The following is a 16,804-nucleotide window of genomic DNA, read 5'->3' on the forward strand; positions in this document are numbered from 1 at the left end:
CTCAGGGCTCTATACTCTCCCCCTGGCTCTTTAACATCTACCTTGCTCCCTTTGCATGCCTCATCTTCTCTTTCTCCTCCAACATCCAGGGGTACGCAGACGACACACAGCTCTTCAGACTCCCTGCTGATCCTCTTGCACCTGCCATCATCCCAGACTGCCTATCTGCCTTAGAGTCCTGGTGCGCCTCCAATGATAGCTGCCTCTGCCTGTAAAACTGAGATCCTGCCCATTGGGACCCCTGCTCCCTCCTTCCCTTCACTCTGGCCTTCCTCCTTGGAATCTCCCCCTGCACCTTCAACTGAAGCCAGAAACGTTGGGTGTCATCTTCGGCTCTTTTTTCCTTCCTCCCTCACACTCAGTACATTGCCAAGAAGTCCAACTATCGGCTCTTCCTTCTCAAAGGCATTCTACCTTTTCTCACTTTCCCTCAGAGGCTCAATGTGACTCAAGCCCTGGTTCTCTCTAGACTTGGCTACTGTAACACCCATCTGCTGAATCTTCCTTCTTCCACTCTGCAACCCCTCCAGCGTATACAGAATCGAGCAGCAAGACTTATCCTTGGCATTAAGCCCATGGACTGCATCGCTCCTGCACTAAAGTCTACACTGGCTCCAGGTTGCTGCACGGATTCAATTCAAATCCCTCTGCCTGTCTGGGTGTGGGGACCACACTAGCTTCAAATTTATCTCACTAAATACTCTTCCTCTAGAACACACCGCTCCTCTGGCACCAACTCTGTGTGTAAAGCGTTTTGATAAACGGAGGGCAGGAGGTCGTTCTCCTCTTCGGGCTCCCTCCTTTGGAATAGCCTCCTGCTCTCCCTGCGCCGGATCTTCTCAAATTCCCAAAGCTCCTTAAGACATTTCTCTTTTCCTCCTCCTTCCCTCCTTATCTCCACTGCTAATCCCACAGTTGCTTTATTGATGTCCTTGGCCCTCATGCATCTTTCGGGTCTTGACCTCCCACACCAATTCCTCCGAGCTCCTGTCTGCCCACAGCACTTTGCATTTGCACACCCTCCGCTCTGGAAACTCGCACTTACACCTCCTGCGGCCCAGGCTGTGTAGCACTTTGCATTCCTAGCACTTCGTCCATTACGCACCCAAAGGCTCGGACTCCCCAGCACTTACCCTCTCATCCATCTTCCTTTTTGCACGTGCACATTCTGAATACTTACAAGGTATAGTAGGTCTGTCTCCCTCCCTTTTTCCCCCCCTATGCTCTTAAATTTTGTGGTTTTCTGTAATGCATTTCCCACCCTTCCTCCCTCTCTGCCCTGTGGGCGCTTTGAAACAATATATTTTTATTGTATAACCACCTAACCAGCAAACAATAAATGCATTTCAGCCATTTTGAGAAATGAGTGGCTGTTGTAAATGGAACCTTTTTCTTTCGACTTCTGCACAAGCGTGCAGGTTTGCATAATGAAAGCAAATGCCTCAACTGCATTCGTCACAAATCCTAGTAGATTTGCATCTTGATGTACCCTCCACCCCACCCCCAAATGACATGCTATTGTCAACTATTTTAATTCCGAGAGTTGGAACAGGAGATATCGTGTTCTGGGGTTTCAGTTGCTCATGAAGTGTTTCTGCTGTCCTTGGATCACTTAAAGGGGATGTAGAAGAGGGGCTGAGAAGCAATGCCAGGGACTGGAGAGAAGGGGTATATTTTGCTTGAATAGTGTACACGCCTCATTTGCTTGTCGCTCATCCCTTTGAATTTCTCGTTTTCTTATTGTATGGGATGCTGGCAAGTGGGGGGTGGAGGGGGTTTTGATGGGTCGGGGGGCTAGGAAGATCCATGTCCCTCCTTGCACGAGAGCATTGCGCTATTGGAGCAAGCGTAGTAAAACGGTGCTGGTTAGAGCCAGAATCAGTCAATTGCATACTTACACTTTGTTGTTTTTTGGGGTAAATATTTTCCGTGATAGTGTTGATGTGGATCTCTGCCGTTATCTTCGTGACTTAAAGGGATAGTTAAAAGGTTTCATTAGTAGGTGATCTAAGCACACCTTTTTATTACCGTTGCACACCAACATCAAGAACAACCATATCAATGTGTACTTATTTAAACACGTTCTCCTAGTTTATATGTACTTTATCATGCAATCCGAAGGAACGGTGGGGATGCACGCACTGCATAGAATTATGCGTATGGCAAAATTAAGTCAAAGGCTATGTGATGAAACAATTCAATTTGCTTCCACGCCATTCTGCGGCCTTGCTTCTGCTTATGTAGCCAGTGTACCCGTCTAGCATATGACCCTCGGTTGCACTAGATGTATTTCTGGACAAAGGTTACTCCCCCATGGTTACTCAGTCTTGATCGTATATTAATTGGCCCTAATCACTACTTACTTTGAGTTGGAAGTCTATGCCCTTATGGACGGATGTTTGTGATGCGACTATTGTGTTACTAGACTGATTCACGATTAAAGAAAATACATGTGACCAGATTTCACCTACTTCTCCCGTTTTATTGGCCCCTCTGCCAGACTGTAGATTGGTTTACTTAGCCCCGTCTGGCCCTGCAGCACCCCATATCGGCGTAGCGTACTATCATTTCCATCAATCACTGAGAATGTTTGGGGTTTTTTCTTTGTACAGACCAAGACTATGTACTTTGTGGAGATGAAAAGGGGGATGTCTGGATGTACGATGTCAGCATCTGCAAGAAAGATGGTCCTAAGAAAATAATCGGTCCTACACAGGTAACGTGTTTATTTATTTTTTTTCTCCCATTTTATAAAGATCGATGTAGGAAAAATACGTTTCCTTTTGCTGTTGTTGGGTCCCATTCTTCTGGAAACTGGTGTACTCTGCTGTAGCTTGGCATAGTGAGCATGACAGTGAAAGAGGGGTTGCAAAACAAGTGATATGTTACCATGGTCGTTGTTGGCTATCAGGTAGGATTGTTTTGTTGAATTGTGGACCAATTGGCACCTATACTTTGGTTTTTTGGCCATCATCTCTGTATCCTCTTCAGCTTATACGTGGTAATAAAGTATTCCACCTGCCATGTGAAGTGAACACGCATTGTCACTTTACTATTTCCACTATTTCTTCAGTCACCACCATAATTTGTTAGACAAGTACACTTGTTTTCCCTTTTCCAGAAGTGTCCCAGAGGGCTGAGGAATTGTACACCTACTCTTGACCCATCCCTTAGACCAAATTGCTGCCAAGAAGCCACTATTCATGCTTTAGTAATTACGTAATTTTCTGCTTCGCATGCCCTCCTGTCCAAAAGTTCAGGCTCATCATTTTTAAAGATATCTACTGTCTGTTACCCTTTTATTGGGAACAACTACCTTCGATTTGTCAGTCTTCAATAGTTTTCAACCTGTGGGTGGCCTGTCCTAACCCTCAGATCTTGGAAAGGGTAATTAAACCCTCTCTGCTGAAGAGCGCATTTTGGATTTTTAGTAGGGTGACCTCGCCAGGTGCGAGACCAAGAATGCTTTTATTTCTGTCTGATGGGAGGTGCTGGACTCAGTTGACAAGGATCACATTCGACACACTGAATCATGGCCTCACAGCTTTCATCTGTGGCTGGGATCTCGGTCACAGCACTTAGATGTGTGTCCCCTTTTCTATCAAACTAGGAAGACGGAGCAACTGGGAAACCTTTTGTCCAGTCCTGCCCATGTGGACTGTGGGGTTTCTGGGGGCTCTCCACTCTCTTCAAATCTCTTTGCTTTTACTCATGATTGGGAACTAGGGTTTGTTGTATTAGTCATTTGCTGATGATACCGTACTATTTAAGTGATGGTGTCCTGTGGGAAGATGTTTGAACTCAAATCCCAGCTTGAGGTGCAGCGAGCCCCAAGGGACTGGGGTGGTGGACCTGCTACCAGATGTGCCTCCTGGGAGTTGAGGTAGGAATTCCACCTGCTCACTGTCTCTCCAGGGACGTGGTAACACCATCAGGGGGTCACTTGGGAGTTTTGGTCCACAGTACTCCCAAGATGCCTTGCAATATAACTTCTGCAGCTCGATATCGATGGCAACAGTCGGTGCACTGTGCGAAATGTGAATTTTACAAACCTGTGGCGTTACTCCTGAAGTATCAACAGTGCTGACTTGACTGAAGAGATGTGAATGATCCGAGGCCTTGCGTATTCCGTGTCACACTGCTCCCAAGATGGCCTGATTGTTTTAGCAGCAAAGGTAGTGGGGACATGCCGCACATCTAGAAAGAAGCTCCAAGATGGTGCTACATGCCGCAAACCTATTTCCAACCATGCTGAAACCCATTGGCAGTAATGAGCCTCCTGTAATTAACCTGTATGAAAGCTGTACTAATTACCTGATGGGGGTGGGGGGGGAGGGGAGGGGTAGTAAGACTGTATGGGAATAACCACACTTTTAGGAATTCAAACACCAATAAGAAATAACTTTTCCGAAACCAGTTTAGAAGTGCAGTTCCAGTGTAGGTAATTGGATCTGCCATTTATGGAAATCTGTCCAAAGAGATTTTAAAGATGTGAGAGTACGAAAGCTCCTTCTCCAAGACTAAACTGGAGTTAAGCAGTCCACAGGTTCCCCACAGTGTGATGAAAGGTTTTAGTTTGGATCTATAAAACATAATTTCATATCTGGTTGACTTGGCACCTTAAACCTAAAAAGCCTGGCAAAATGAACTGACCAGGCCTGAGGCAAATTAGAAATTAAACCAATTTCTTAATGCCTGGATATGATTGAGTCAAGGCTATGGCCTTTAACATGTGATGAAGTAGTTTTGAGAGAGTAGATGTCATGAGCTGCCAAATTATCAAAAAATTGAAGCGTCTTTGACCATTCCAGACAATTAGTCCAAATGTTGACGTCATCCAAGATTGATTGGAGACCTCAAGTTCGTCCTACAAAAACCATTGATCAAAATCATCCAAGAAAGTGTATATATATTTTTTCTTTTATTTGAATTTAATTGCGTTGCAATTTTTACAAAAAGACAAACATTTAAATAAAGATCCAAGTTCTCCACTTTTCACATTTTCTGTCAAACCATTTCGTTCAGAATCTCACGAGACCACCCATAAGGTAAGCTTCTGGGCTACAGTTGTTTTACTATCGTTCAGGTGTTACTGGGTAAACTTTCCGAATAAACTGGACTACTGCGATCACCCATGACGTTGAAGTACCACTCATCAATGCAGTCCATCGTTGGTAATCATCCAATGTTTGTAGGGATCGAAAAAGAGGTGTTAAAAATTGATGACGCTCTGCAGTCAAGCCGGGACAGTTAATCATCACGTGTTTGATGGATTCATTTTCAGACTCTCTGCAGCCAGGTGATTGGTTTGTCCCTCTGATAGTCTAGATTTCGTTAGTTAGAATTAAATTAAGGCAAATTCTCATGCACACGTCTCTAAATCGCCTGTCCGGAAACTTAAGATGCAGCATCAACTAATTTCGCTTCCAAACAGGATATGGTATTTCGCCGACCAATTTTGAGACACTTGCCTTATCCAAAGTTCAGATCCAATCAGCATGAAGGAGTTTTTCTTTTACCCGCATGGGGTTTGAGATGAGATCTTCTTCTGAGCAGCACAAATCTGCCAGTAATTGTTTAAGATGGCACAGCCAGTTGGACAAGCTTACAGATGGGTTGGTCTCAATTTCTTTCTTTATTAGGCCCAACACCTTCGGGCAGCTTGGTAGCAAGAATTTTCGATATAGGGATAACCTTTTCCATTCCACTACTGTTTCAAGCGATGACATGGATAGTTCTCTGCGCACATCAATTTGGACTGAATCTGGAAGATTTCATGTTTTTCTTCCAGATGATTGATTCCAAGTGCCCCCAGATCTCTACTGGGATGCCCAGGATTCCATCCGAGCCAAAAGTTAGTGATGGAACTATCTTCCCCTTGTAGTAAATTATGGCTGCGGCCAGAGAGAAACGTCCACATTTTGCATCCATGATTTTTACTTGGCTCGCCAGTTGTTTTGCTTTAGTTTTCAAATCTTCCAAGAACGGGGTCTCTACCAAGCTATTATTTACAATGGTACCCAGGTATTTGAAGATCTCAACTTTTTCGATCGAATTAGTCCACTAACCAAGTGAAGCGTTCTCTCTTCTGGGCTGGGTCCCTCGTTTAAAATGCATGATTTTTGTCTTAGCTTGGTTCATTTCAAGATGGTTCAAAGTGGTGTACCTCTGCAAACTATCCAACTGCCTTTGTAGGCCAATTCTTGTTTGGTCTATTAAAATAAGCTCGTCCGCATAGACCAGTCGGGTTACTCTCTCGTCGCCTATTGAAGGGGGGAATGATCTCAAGTTTGGCTCAAAGTGATGGATATCTGAGGTGAAAAAGTTGTACACAGCCGGTGCCAGTGGGAAACCCTGTTTCACCCCCGATATGTTGGGATTTGCGATGTTAAGAGCCCTGCTTGGTTCAGTCGCACCTGAATTTTAGTTCCCATGTGAAGTGCTTTTAAAGGGCCTAATATGTTTTCAGGGCCTCCCAGTGTCTCCAACTTTGTCCAGAGGAGTTGATGATCCACTCTGTCAAAGGCTTGGACAAGGTCCACGAGCGCTATGAAGTGATCACTTTTTTTTTTTTTTAGAGTGCACCTTGTGTTTCAAAATGATTAAAAGCATGATGTTTACAGAGTTTCCCATAGTTTTAACGAATCCCGTCTGGAAAGGATCGGTTGCGTTGATGCTAATAGACCAGGCCACACATTTTTCCAAGATGAAGGTTCCAAAGATTTTGCCTATTAAATCCAATAACGCTATCGGTCTGAAGCTCTTTGGGTCAGACTTATCTCCTTTTTTGAAGATTGGAACTATCACCGCTAGCTTCCAAGAGGTTGGGATTGTTTTTCCTTTCGAGATGTCACAAAAGATATCGTGGATGAAGGCCGACCATTCCTTTGGATGTTCTTTTAGGATGGCGTTTGTCAGGCCGTCCGGGCCAGGTGCCCTTGATCTATTAAGCCCTTTTTATTTTTTTCCATGATTTCAGATTCACCATAATCGAAATTCCATGTTACGTTTGGTTCCGTTGGTTCTCCGGATCCGCTGTGATGGTAAGGATCGTCAAATAGGGAACCACAATGAGATGTCCAGGCCCTCGTTTACACTGTTATATGCGACCACTGAATTTGTTTTCAAGGCGCCTTGGATCAGGGCCCAAAAGTCTTCAGATTTTTTATTGTTGAGGATTCTTAACATTTGTTCAGCATGTTGTTGGAGAAGCCTGTGTTTATGTTGTTACCCGGGATTTGTAGGCTTTGATGAGGAGAACGTTTTGGGGGACTTCATCGAAATTTCGTGCTTCATGGTACTTTTTGGTAATTGCTCTTATAGCTTCAGAGGTTAAACGAAGTCTGTTTCCAGCATTGTTGGGTTCTAAGCCCACCGTCATTACGGATGACCAGGCAGTGTTAATCTGAGGGAGCAATAGTTCCACAATGTTATGGTCGCTATTATGCGTCCTTCTGATGGTAATGCCTGCAGTTAGCTGAAAGATATCAGGCGAGACCAAAATGTGATCCAGGTCTCCAGATTGGAAGTCTTTCCCAAGAGGGGATATTGACGTAGTCGAAACCTTCCTTTTTGTTTTGATTTTTCTTCAGATGAAGTAAGCCTCTCGCCTTCGCAAAGCGAGACCATTTGAGGCCTCTTGAGACAGCCGTGTTGGTAGCTTTTCGGGAGTTTGAACCTTTAGTTTGCGTTTCAAACACAATGTTTAAATCCCCACAAATTATGGTGGTCTCTCGTTTTCTGCCATAGCTTTGTCCAATATTGCCGTAACCAGGTCAATAAATTTGCCATCCGAAATTGCTGACTGGTTCCAATAGCAATTTATTATTAGCAAATTTCCAGGTCTGTTGGTCTTGTTAAAATCGGTGGATGGTTGCCATTCCACTATAGTCGACAAGTAGGACAGGTCTAAGTGGATGGTTTTAGTAGGATGTAGGCCCACGCCAGTTCTTATAGCTGTCAAGAGGCCTGAGTAAGGGCGTCCCATATTTCCCTTTGCTGCGTCTGCTGTTATCACGTCGTAGCCGTCTAGGTGTGGACGGTTAGTCAGCCAAGTCTCTTGTAAGCATAGTATATCGTAGTCACCCAGATCTACATCACTTGGGGCCATAATATGGTGAAAACAAACCTCTGGTATTCTAGCTTGCCAACTTTAAAGGAGACTCCTGAGTTTTGTCTGTGAGGCAGGTGAAATCCTGATTCCGTGAAGGTTTATTCTGGAGTCCTTTGCCATGCGAAAACCGTGTACTGAATAGCTATGCTTTACTATTACAAAGTGCATCCTGGATCTATGCCCGATCATCCGCTAAAGGCACGTGAAGATCTGTTGACCTGCCGTCCTATCGCAAGGTCATTTGAGGGCAGGATTTCTTGAATCACGGTTATTTTAATGTTAGGTCGAAGACCTAACGGCTTTCTTCCGATATTCATTGAGTCAAGGTCAGTCTGTGGTTTCGGCTCCATAAGGGGCTCGTATTTTCCTATGATTGGTGGACAAAGCTCCTCCTCGTTTGTTCAAAACTGGACATGTTCTCTATCTGTTAAGCTTTCTCATGTAGGAGTTGAAGATCTTAATTTGGTCGATCGGAGTTAGGTGAAATCCCAAAATTTGCAGGTTTTTTGTCTCGTTGGCAAGCATTGAGCAAACCAATTGTGATGGAATGTGCAGAAAAACAGTCAGTTCTATGTTTGATGCCAAATTCTGCAATTCTGATATCTTCAGACCTTAGGTACCGCAAATTTGGGACACTATGCAGAATCTGGATAACTGTTCTGCGATTCAGGTTTGAGGTCTTGTCCAGTATTGATTTGAATGTGAAAGACCAGTTACTTCTCAAATCAATTCGTTGATAATTACCCTTACGAGGTTTACAGTTATTTCCAGGCTATCGTCTGGCAAGGAGAGAGGACTTATTGATCCGATGTTTCGGGGGTGGGAACTCTGGGTGCTAGGTTTGCATTGTTTGAAAAAAGGGTGGTTTGTGGTTCTCTTTAGATGATGTGAAGAAGCAAGAGTTGGCCACTCCTTTAGCGGTTCGGGATCGTCCCCATCCTTTCCAGCACATGATTTAAACCTATTATTGGAATCAGCCTTTAAGTCTCTCAATCCCTGAGGAACTTTAGGGGAAGTGGACTGTGGTTTTCCGTTGAGATTTCTCCTTTTTTCCGATGATGTCAAAAATGTTGGAGAACTTTGCGGGTCAGGAGCTGCTGTTCCGTTGGTTGGGGCCGTAGCTTTCTTTTAGGTTCCTCGTTTTTTCAGATGGTCCAAAATTCTAGTGAGCTTGGCGAGCCCAAAGTTGCCATTCCCCTGCTCGGGGCTATGGCTTCGACATCTTCCTCCGTGGTTGGCAACTGGGAAAGATTGATCAAGTCTGTAAGGGTCTCTGTTTCGCTAGTGTGTCTGTGTGGATCCATACTAGTGTCGTCCTCACAAAGGGTTCTGAGTGGAAGTCGGTGGTTGATAACCAAAGGTTTATCGATCACTCCATTGGCAAGACAATCTTCATTAAGCGCTCCAGAAGTTACATCCTTTGGTCCTAGGCCAAGAGTCGACTGCATCAGTTGGATGGCTCACGTCGTTTAACTCTGGGTTACCAGACTTCACTTTTCTTTTCTCAAAGATCCGAAAATCTTTGTTTCTGTGCTCTTCTCGACAATTCATGAGTGACACGCTCCTAAATTGCTGCCCTGGAGGTGAGTGCCGTAATTGATCAGTCAGTTTCAGGACTACACAACCATTACTAGGTCCGCTTGTGGGGAAGATCAACAGGAATGGGCCTCCTCCCTCCTACGGATTTTGTGTTTTCCCGACCTTTGGATTGGGGAGAAATCGAAAGGACCAATGTATGTGTTGAAACTTCATGCACGTCTCTTGTGAGGTCGATTTGAGGAAGCGTGGTTATATTTGGAGCTGCCACAATGTTGACTGCAAGTTGAACTGGTTGGATCACACATGTCTGACAGCCCACGTCTAGCAAGGTCGACTTAGTTTTTTGAGGCAAGTTAGGTGGTTTCTCTAAGGCTGTAACAAAACCTTCCAAGAATATTAATTTGGTATGCATCATGGCGATCAGAGACATGTGGTCTGATTGTCATTTATACCTTCATATAGCTTTGCGAAGGGTGCAAAGGCGATGGTGATGGAAGACATGAGACATCAAGTCTGGTTTCTTAGGAGTGGTATGAGACTTCTGATCCAAGATACTCTCCTGGCTTTTCTCAGGCCGGCATGGAGAGTTGGAGGTTGGCTCGCTTCTTTCTAAGTTAAGCAATACACGAGGGGGAAACGGGCCAAGGCTGCTCCTCTTTGAAGTGGGTGTAGCTATTGTCGCAGGACCCAATAATGAGATTTTGAAAAGGTCTGTCGCCCTGTCCCTGTCTGCGGGACCCTTTTCCTTTCGCCCGCTTGGTATGGAAAAAGACAAAGGCCAGGGCTCCCGGCCGGGACAGTGGAAGCTGCACTCTCGGGTAAAATCTGATGTGCATGTGGAAACATCGGGTCACTTTGGTCTGGTGGTTTGGATGAGGATGGACAGCCTATAACTGTTGGTTGCCTATCCATTTCCTTTTTATTTGAAGTCATTGGACTCAGGACTATCTTGTCAGAATGTGAAACGGAGGTTTTCTCCATAATGGCTGCTGAATCGGGGGCTTCCAAACCTACTGATGATGCTTTTAGAGAGAGTTGGTCCGCGTCATTCATGGCGGATGAAGCACTCTCTTGGAGCTCTGCATCTGAGAGGTCATGGGCAGAGGTGCCTGTTTGAACAAAGCTTGTTAGTCTTTGTTTGAGGAAAAAGGTTTTTAAGTCGGCTGATAATAGTGGCTGATGGCCTTTTAATTTTCCTATAGATTCGCTTTGGTGATTTTATCGCGATTATTTTGCTGTTCATGGGATTCTTGAACAAGTCTTTGCTAGTAGAAATGCTGTCTACGTCCGGTAGCGAGAAGGATTGCTGTTTATTTACAATCGTAGACCTACGCCCCTGCAGGGATTTGAGGCGGCAATTCTTCAGGATCCTTTTAGCTGTTCTTCTTGTTAAAGGGCCACAAGCTCTTTTTACAGGAGCAGCGGCACCGCAGCTTACGGCTTTCACTATGCTGCTGTCATACTTGTTTAGCCGGTCGGCCTCTCGAGGGATAGGATGTCCAGAGGGCTGTGGGGGGAGGGTTCCCACTCCCCCCGGCACTCCCGGGTCAGCCTTCCCCTTCGCCCTTCCTATTCCTGGGGTCACCCCAGGCGACTCCTCACCGCCTTCCAGAGTGACGGACCCCCACCCGCCTCTGTAACCGGCAAGGCAGGCAAGAGACCATGACAAATCTCCTCCACAGGGACCACCTCCCCGCAGTCCTCAAGCGATAAGCAAGCCTCGTTTTGCGATGGCCGATTGTCTGAGGGATGTGTATGGGCGGTTATGATACTAAGCGGTGCACATGGGGTCCGACAATTGGAAGCAGGCTGGGGTGGCAGCAACCGCTCTGTATTAGCGCTGGGAATTGTGCAAGTGCTTAGATCAGATATGTTAATTGCGGGGACCGGAGCAGATGCATCAGGCACATCAGGGGCTGCTGTATTTTCAGTGCTCTGCTCCTGGAGCGCCTCGTGCGGGGGGCCCCCGCGGTGTCGCAGCTCCCAGGAACTGGTGGTGAAGGTGCTAAAGTCGGTCCACATGGCGGGGAGGAGTAGAGGGGAGGCTCGGGAGACATTGATGACTGAAGAGGAGATTTCACCAGTCTTACCTCCTCTGGCCGCGAGTACTCTGTAGCAAACCTACTTCTTCCGGCATTCCGAGCCCGAGTAGAAACAGGAATGGGTGAAGGGAGAATCACAGTTGTCGTTCCTCAGCACGGCTGCAGTGCTGGTTTCTCACTGTACCAAACTACCTCCAGGGCGAGAGGGTAGCTCCGCCTTCACCGCCAAGCTACCAAACCGCAAACAGCAGTCTCTCGCCCTTTCGCCGAGGGCTTACGCCGCAAGGGCGTTGAGGCGGCCTTTTTAAAGGTCAGCTGATACAGCTGACTTAAAGGCACACGCACCTCCAAATGGAAAACAGTTGCAGTTTCTTTACAAGTCTTTCCTTGTAGACACACGTAGAAAAAACGGGTCTCTGTCGGATAGCAGGACCGCAGCAAACAAATGAACAGCAAACAGCACAGTCTCTCGCCCTTTTGCCGAGAAAGTATTTGAGGAACCAGGTGGATGATGTCAAAACCTGTTGGAAAACAAAACGGAGAATCTAGTTTTACACAACTTTTAAGTCTCCAGTCAACTTGTCTTCGAGCCAATGCCTTTTTTTTGTCTATGGAGATTTTCTAGAATAATTTTCATGAACTATGCTGGTGAATTTAGGTAGACTATGTTTAGCCATATCTGTTTAATAAAATGGTAGCCCACATTTTTTCTTGTGAAATGGAAAAGGACATCAATCTGAGACTAACCGAGACATTGGAGTGTAAAAGGAGAGATCGGAAAGAGATCAGGAAGGATGGGGAGGGGACGGGGGGAGTTTAAGAGCGGACCTGAGTGGGGTAGAGGTGCAAGCGCATGGCAGTGTGTCAAAGTGTTCGTGTTGGAGGAGAGAGTGAGGGCTGAGGAGGTGCCAACCAGATGCACAGACGTGAAAAGAGGTGATCTGTTGAGGTAGAGGATGAGCATGGAAGATTGGGGAAGGAAATGCCTGAACCTGTGGAGGTGGGAAGGGAATAGGAGGGACTCAATTAGCCCATTCAGTGTACCGAACACTTTGTGGAAGTTCTAGAGTTTTGTTCCTTACTACCATACCCCAATGTTGCCCCTTGCCTAATGTGCAGAAACATGTGGCACCAAAGACCCCAGAAGTGAGTTAAGAAGCAGAGGACGAAGGAGACTAGAAAAAAGGACAAGCCATCTAGAAAGTGAGCAACATCTAGAAAGTGTGCAACACCAATCTAGTCTTCTACTCCAGAGAGAGAAACTAGAATGAGACTTGCAAGCAAAAAGACTTCAGAAACCACTCTGCTAATTTCATTGAAGTTTAGGTTTCATTTTTCTGGATGTGGCCCAACACAGTCCATGTAACAACCCTTTCTGAACTATTAATTCCTATGCCTGCCTCTTGCTGAGCCTACTTTGCTTTGTGACCGCCCTTACTAGGTTTTACTGATTTGGTCCCCCATTAGACATATTTTACATAAACGCTATTCACCTTGGCAGAAGCGGTTGAACAACTATATAAGCTTGAAAGTTGCTCATGCTGTTGTATTTCTGAAATTGGAACATATGATTCGGACCGCTTGCAATACGTTTTCAAAAAAGCTCTTCATATTGGCATACCTGGATCCTATCTTCAACCAATTGGTTCTTTGCGGCCCTTTCTTTTTTCTAATATGCTCCCTTTTTATATATTTTATCTTACAATGTTGATTTGTTGCTTGTAAACTTTCTTTCAACAGTAAAATCTCTCCTATTATATAATGTTGAACCAATGTTTAATACAAGTATTGGCTCCTATTTTAGAACACTTCAGAATGTGAACAGACCATGTACATTCTTAAAAATCCCACTGCACCTGCAGGGGTCAGTTCCTTAGTTTACATACTCAACCCAAGAGAAATGCACTCGGCTCATGGCGACAGGTGACAACATATTTACCAGTGCTTTCTGTAAAATGGTGCATGTCAAGACACCATAAGCACACTTCATATTTAGTGGTGCAATACTGCCACACAAAGGCCAGCCATGCACAGTGAAACATTTATTTGTCATTTAATGAATAAAAACCGTTGTTTGTGGTAAATGTCAAATCATATTTTCAAACATCCCCATACTCGCCGGCAAAGTCAAATACCATGCAAATGCTATTTGCCCTTCATAAAATCTCCTTGCCAGTGGGCGTTGGCGAGTAGATTTTGCAAGTACTGCTAAATTATCGCTTAACGATCTTAAAAACAAAATCTTCAGCATGCATAGGAAATCTTTCCCTTCTATCGGAGAACTGTCTTTTATACTGGCTCATGTCAGAACCCAGCAAATTGTTTCCAGCATGCAAATAGACCTGGTACATAGAGGGGCACCACAATTTGTACTTATTTTTTCTCTCGCTATTTTGACACACTCAATAATAATAAAACTATTTTTTGCTACACATCTGGTGCATGGGGGTATCATCTCCTTACCTATGGAGACCAACTACAATATATACCAACCTACCCTGTGGTCGCCAACAGGTAACCCCTGTGCACTCTTTTGAGGGCAAGTAACCTCATACAGTCAATGGCTCATGACAATATTAAAGTGTTCAATATTGTACATTGCATAAACAAAACAGTCATAAAGAAAAGGATCTCCTGGGCTTTTCTATGTCTGGTGGGATTGGGAAAGTAAGTCCATCTTTTGTTCTTACCCTGTTCCTGCATCCTTGGTACATTTTAACTACCTGTTGTCTTTGCCAAAATGTTTCTCCTCGCCCAAAAACTCCTGTCTCTACAGAGTTTTCTATTTGGGACTTGTGACTCTTAAGTGCATTAGCACCACTCACTTTACAAGGGAAGGACTTGGTGTTAGGGGATTTATTTTATTAGGCCAGGTAAGTTTTCCTTTACCATTTTAACGCTTACCTTAATTTACCACCAGTTTCTTAAATTATTATTTCTCTTTACTTACTTTACTGCCTACAGTTTGCCTTCGTTCTTGAACCATCTTGACTGTCATTAGTGCTGGGTTTTCTAGTGAGAACTCCCATCGTAAATGTATGTGTATGTACATGATAGTAGCGTGGCAGTAATACTTAACTATTGGCTTTATTGCATAGAGTGCACCCGGCTGAATAAATAGTGTTGTTTTGTAATCTCCTGTGCAACTCCTTTTTTTGAGTCTTCTGCGTGTCTTACTGTACCACTGCACCACTCCCAACTATTCTAGATGTCTAAGCCTTATTGCTTAGCTTTCCACCGTGATAGTTTGGCTAGACCAAAGTCTCTAATTCATTTTCGCTATAACAGGGTGGCCTCCCAGACACCTCACTCATGGCTGGTTATGGAAATCATCTCCACTCCTACCAAAGCTCAAACCAGCTGGATAGCAGCGTTGCTGAGAGATGCACTAAAAACAGCATCCAGGACTACTGTATGGGTGGCATTAGATCATGGGTCAGGATCCCATCTTCCAGGTTGGCCTGTGCCTACAGATCTCCAATAGAATAATTCCATCACTGCGCTGCCATGCTATGGATCTTGGGACTGCTGCCCGAAAGCACATCCTACTTTTGGAGTGGGTGTGCTCTGCTATCAAGAAATAACACCTCTTTTTCAAGAACAGAACTATTCTGATTGGCTCTCCTCCTCATTCTTTGTCAAGTCTGAGTCTGTCATGGGCCAGAATGTTATTCTCCGGAACTCAATGATGCTTTGAACCCCCGGACTTGGACTTTTGATCCTCAAGCTGAGAGGCTAATTTCGGTCCGTCCAGTCACTCCCCGTTTTGCACTGAGACAAAATCTGATAATTTCTACCAGATGCTCTAGCATCTAACATGACCACTGTCCCCATGTTTGTAATCTTTATATACATATCAGAGTAATTGCCTTCAAAGTTAACATGAGGCCATTTTGGTGATCCTCATTCTAGTTGAAGGGCAAGTGCCACTTGATGGGAGTTTACAAAGGGGTTGTAGCCAGAGGTTGGTTTTATTTCTAGTCTTACATGAACCTATAAGCTATCCAGACACACACTGACAACTGTTGGTGACCTTTCAGTACAGCACCGCGTCAGTCACCCGGAGCATTCCAGTTTGTTTCTCTTTACTTTTGTGCATAATTTTGCTCCCCACAGCATAACCAAGTGCTAGTCTGGCTGCCATTTTAATTCTAGTCGAGTACTGAACTCTTACCTTACAGCAGGAGTTTGCAATCTTCGGCTCAATGTTTTGGATCACATCCATCAGCCTTACCCAGCATAGTTAGTGCTAAGGATTCATGGAATTTGTAATACAGAACCTGGGGAAACCCCCAGGTTGCACCCCCCACATCACAACAGACACTTTTTCTTATAAGTTACACAAACTGCTCTGAAATGGAGTACTATAATGTACTTCTTGTTAGTAACTTCTTTCACTTTGAATCCTTAGGTCCTCAGCTGGCCAGCTCTGTCTTCATTGGGAGCAGAAAAGGTTACTGGAACAATGATCAACGACGTTGCAGTGGACCCATCCTTTGGTTACCTAGTATACATCACAGACAAAAACATTGTAGCCATCTGGAAGATAAAATAATCTCACTTTTTTTTGTCAACATCACAAATTTTAATTGTGCCTTTTGAACTCGAAGAAATAAGAGACCAGCAGAGTGAAGGTGGTTGACCCACACAAGTGGAATGGACAATGTTTTAAACACCAATTATGACCACCAACAAGGTGTACGTTTTATATTGCTCTACCTGTAAATATCAAACTGTGGGACATTGAAAAAAATATCTATTTTTATCATATTTTTACTAATGTTTTAATGTCTTTTAATTGTTTGTGAGGTTGTTCATCTCCAGTCAATCACCTGTGCTTTTCTGCCGTTCCTCTAGTTTTATTAAACTATGAACACACAACTAGCTCTGAGCATGTCTTTGCTTCTGTGATTGAATTATTCGTATTTCAGAGCCGTTTTCTAAAAGGTCAAATGCATGTGATCGATAACCAGCACATTCACCCTGTGGCTTTTCACCTTGCAAGGGCCCTTGGGACACCAGACAAGAGATACGTTTTTGTATATATTTTATTCAGCGGTATGTGTTGTGTTAACACCTATAGCTCGAAGGTGGAGCTATAACTAATATG

At 44.5% G+C, this 16,804-nt stretch overlaps 1 protein-coding gene across 9 annotated transcripts in view; it reads left to right on the forward strand.

The window, feature by feature from the left end:
- The window catches only part of LRWD1 (leucine rich repeats and WD repeat domain containing 1), a 730,516-nt gene extending 713,941 nt beyond the window's left edge, over window positions 1–16,575 (forward strand). For all 9 annotated transcript variants that reach the window (XM_069614964.1, XM_069614960.1, XM_069614967.1 and 6 more), the window contains 2 exons: window positions 2,613–2,716; window positions 16,106–16,575. In XM_069614964.1, coding sequence (XP_069471065.1) covers window positions 2,613–2,716; window positions 16,106–16,249 — 248 coding nt within the window. In that variant the 3' untranslated portion in view covers window positions 16,250–16,575. The remainder of the gene's footprint in view (window positions 1–2,612; window positions 2,717–16,105) is intronic.
- Window positions 16,576–16,804: the final 229 nt, after the last annotated feature.

Source organism: Ambystoma mexicanum, chromosome 9, assembly GCF_040938575.1.
Source record: "Ambystoma mexicanum isolate Mex_15411 chromosome 9, UKY_AmexF1_1, whole genome shotgun sequence".
Lineage (NCBI taxonomy): Eukaryota > Metazoa > Chordata > Amphibia > Caudata > Ambystomatidae > Ambystoma > Ambystoma mexicanum.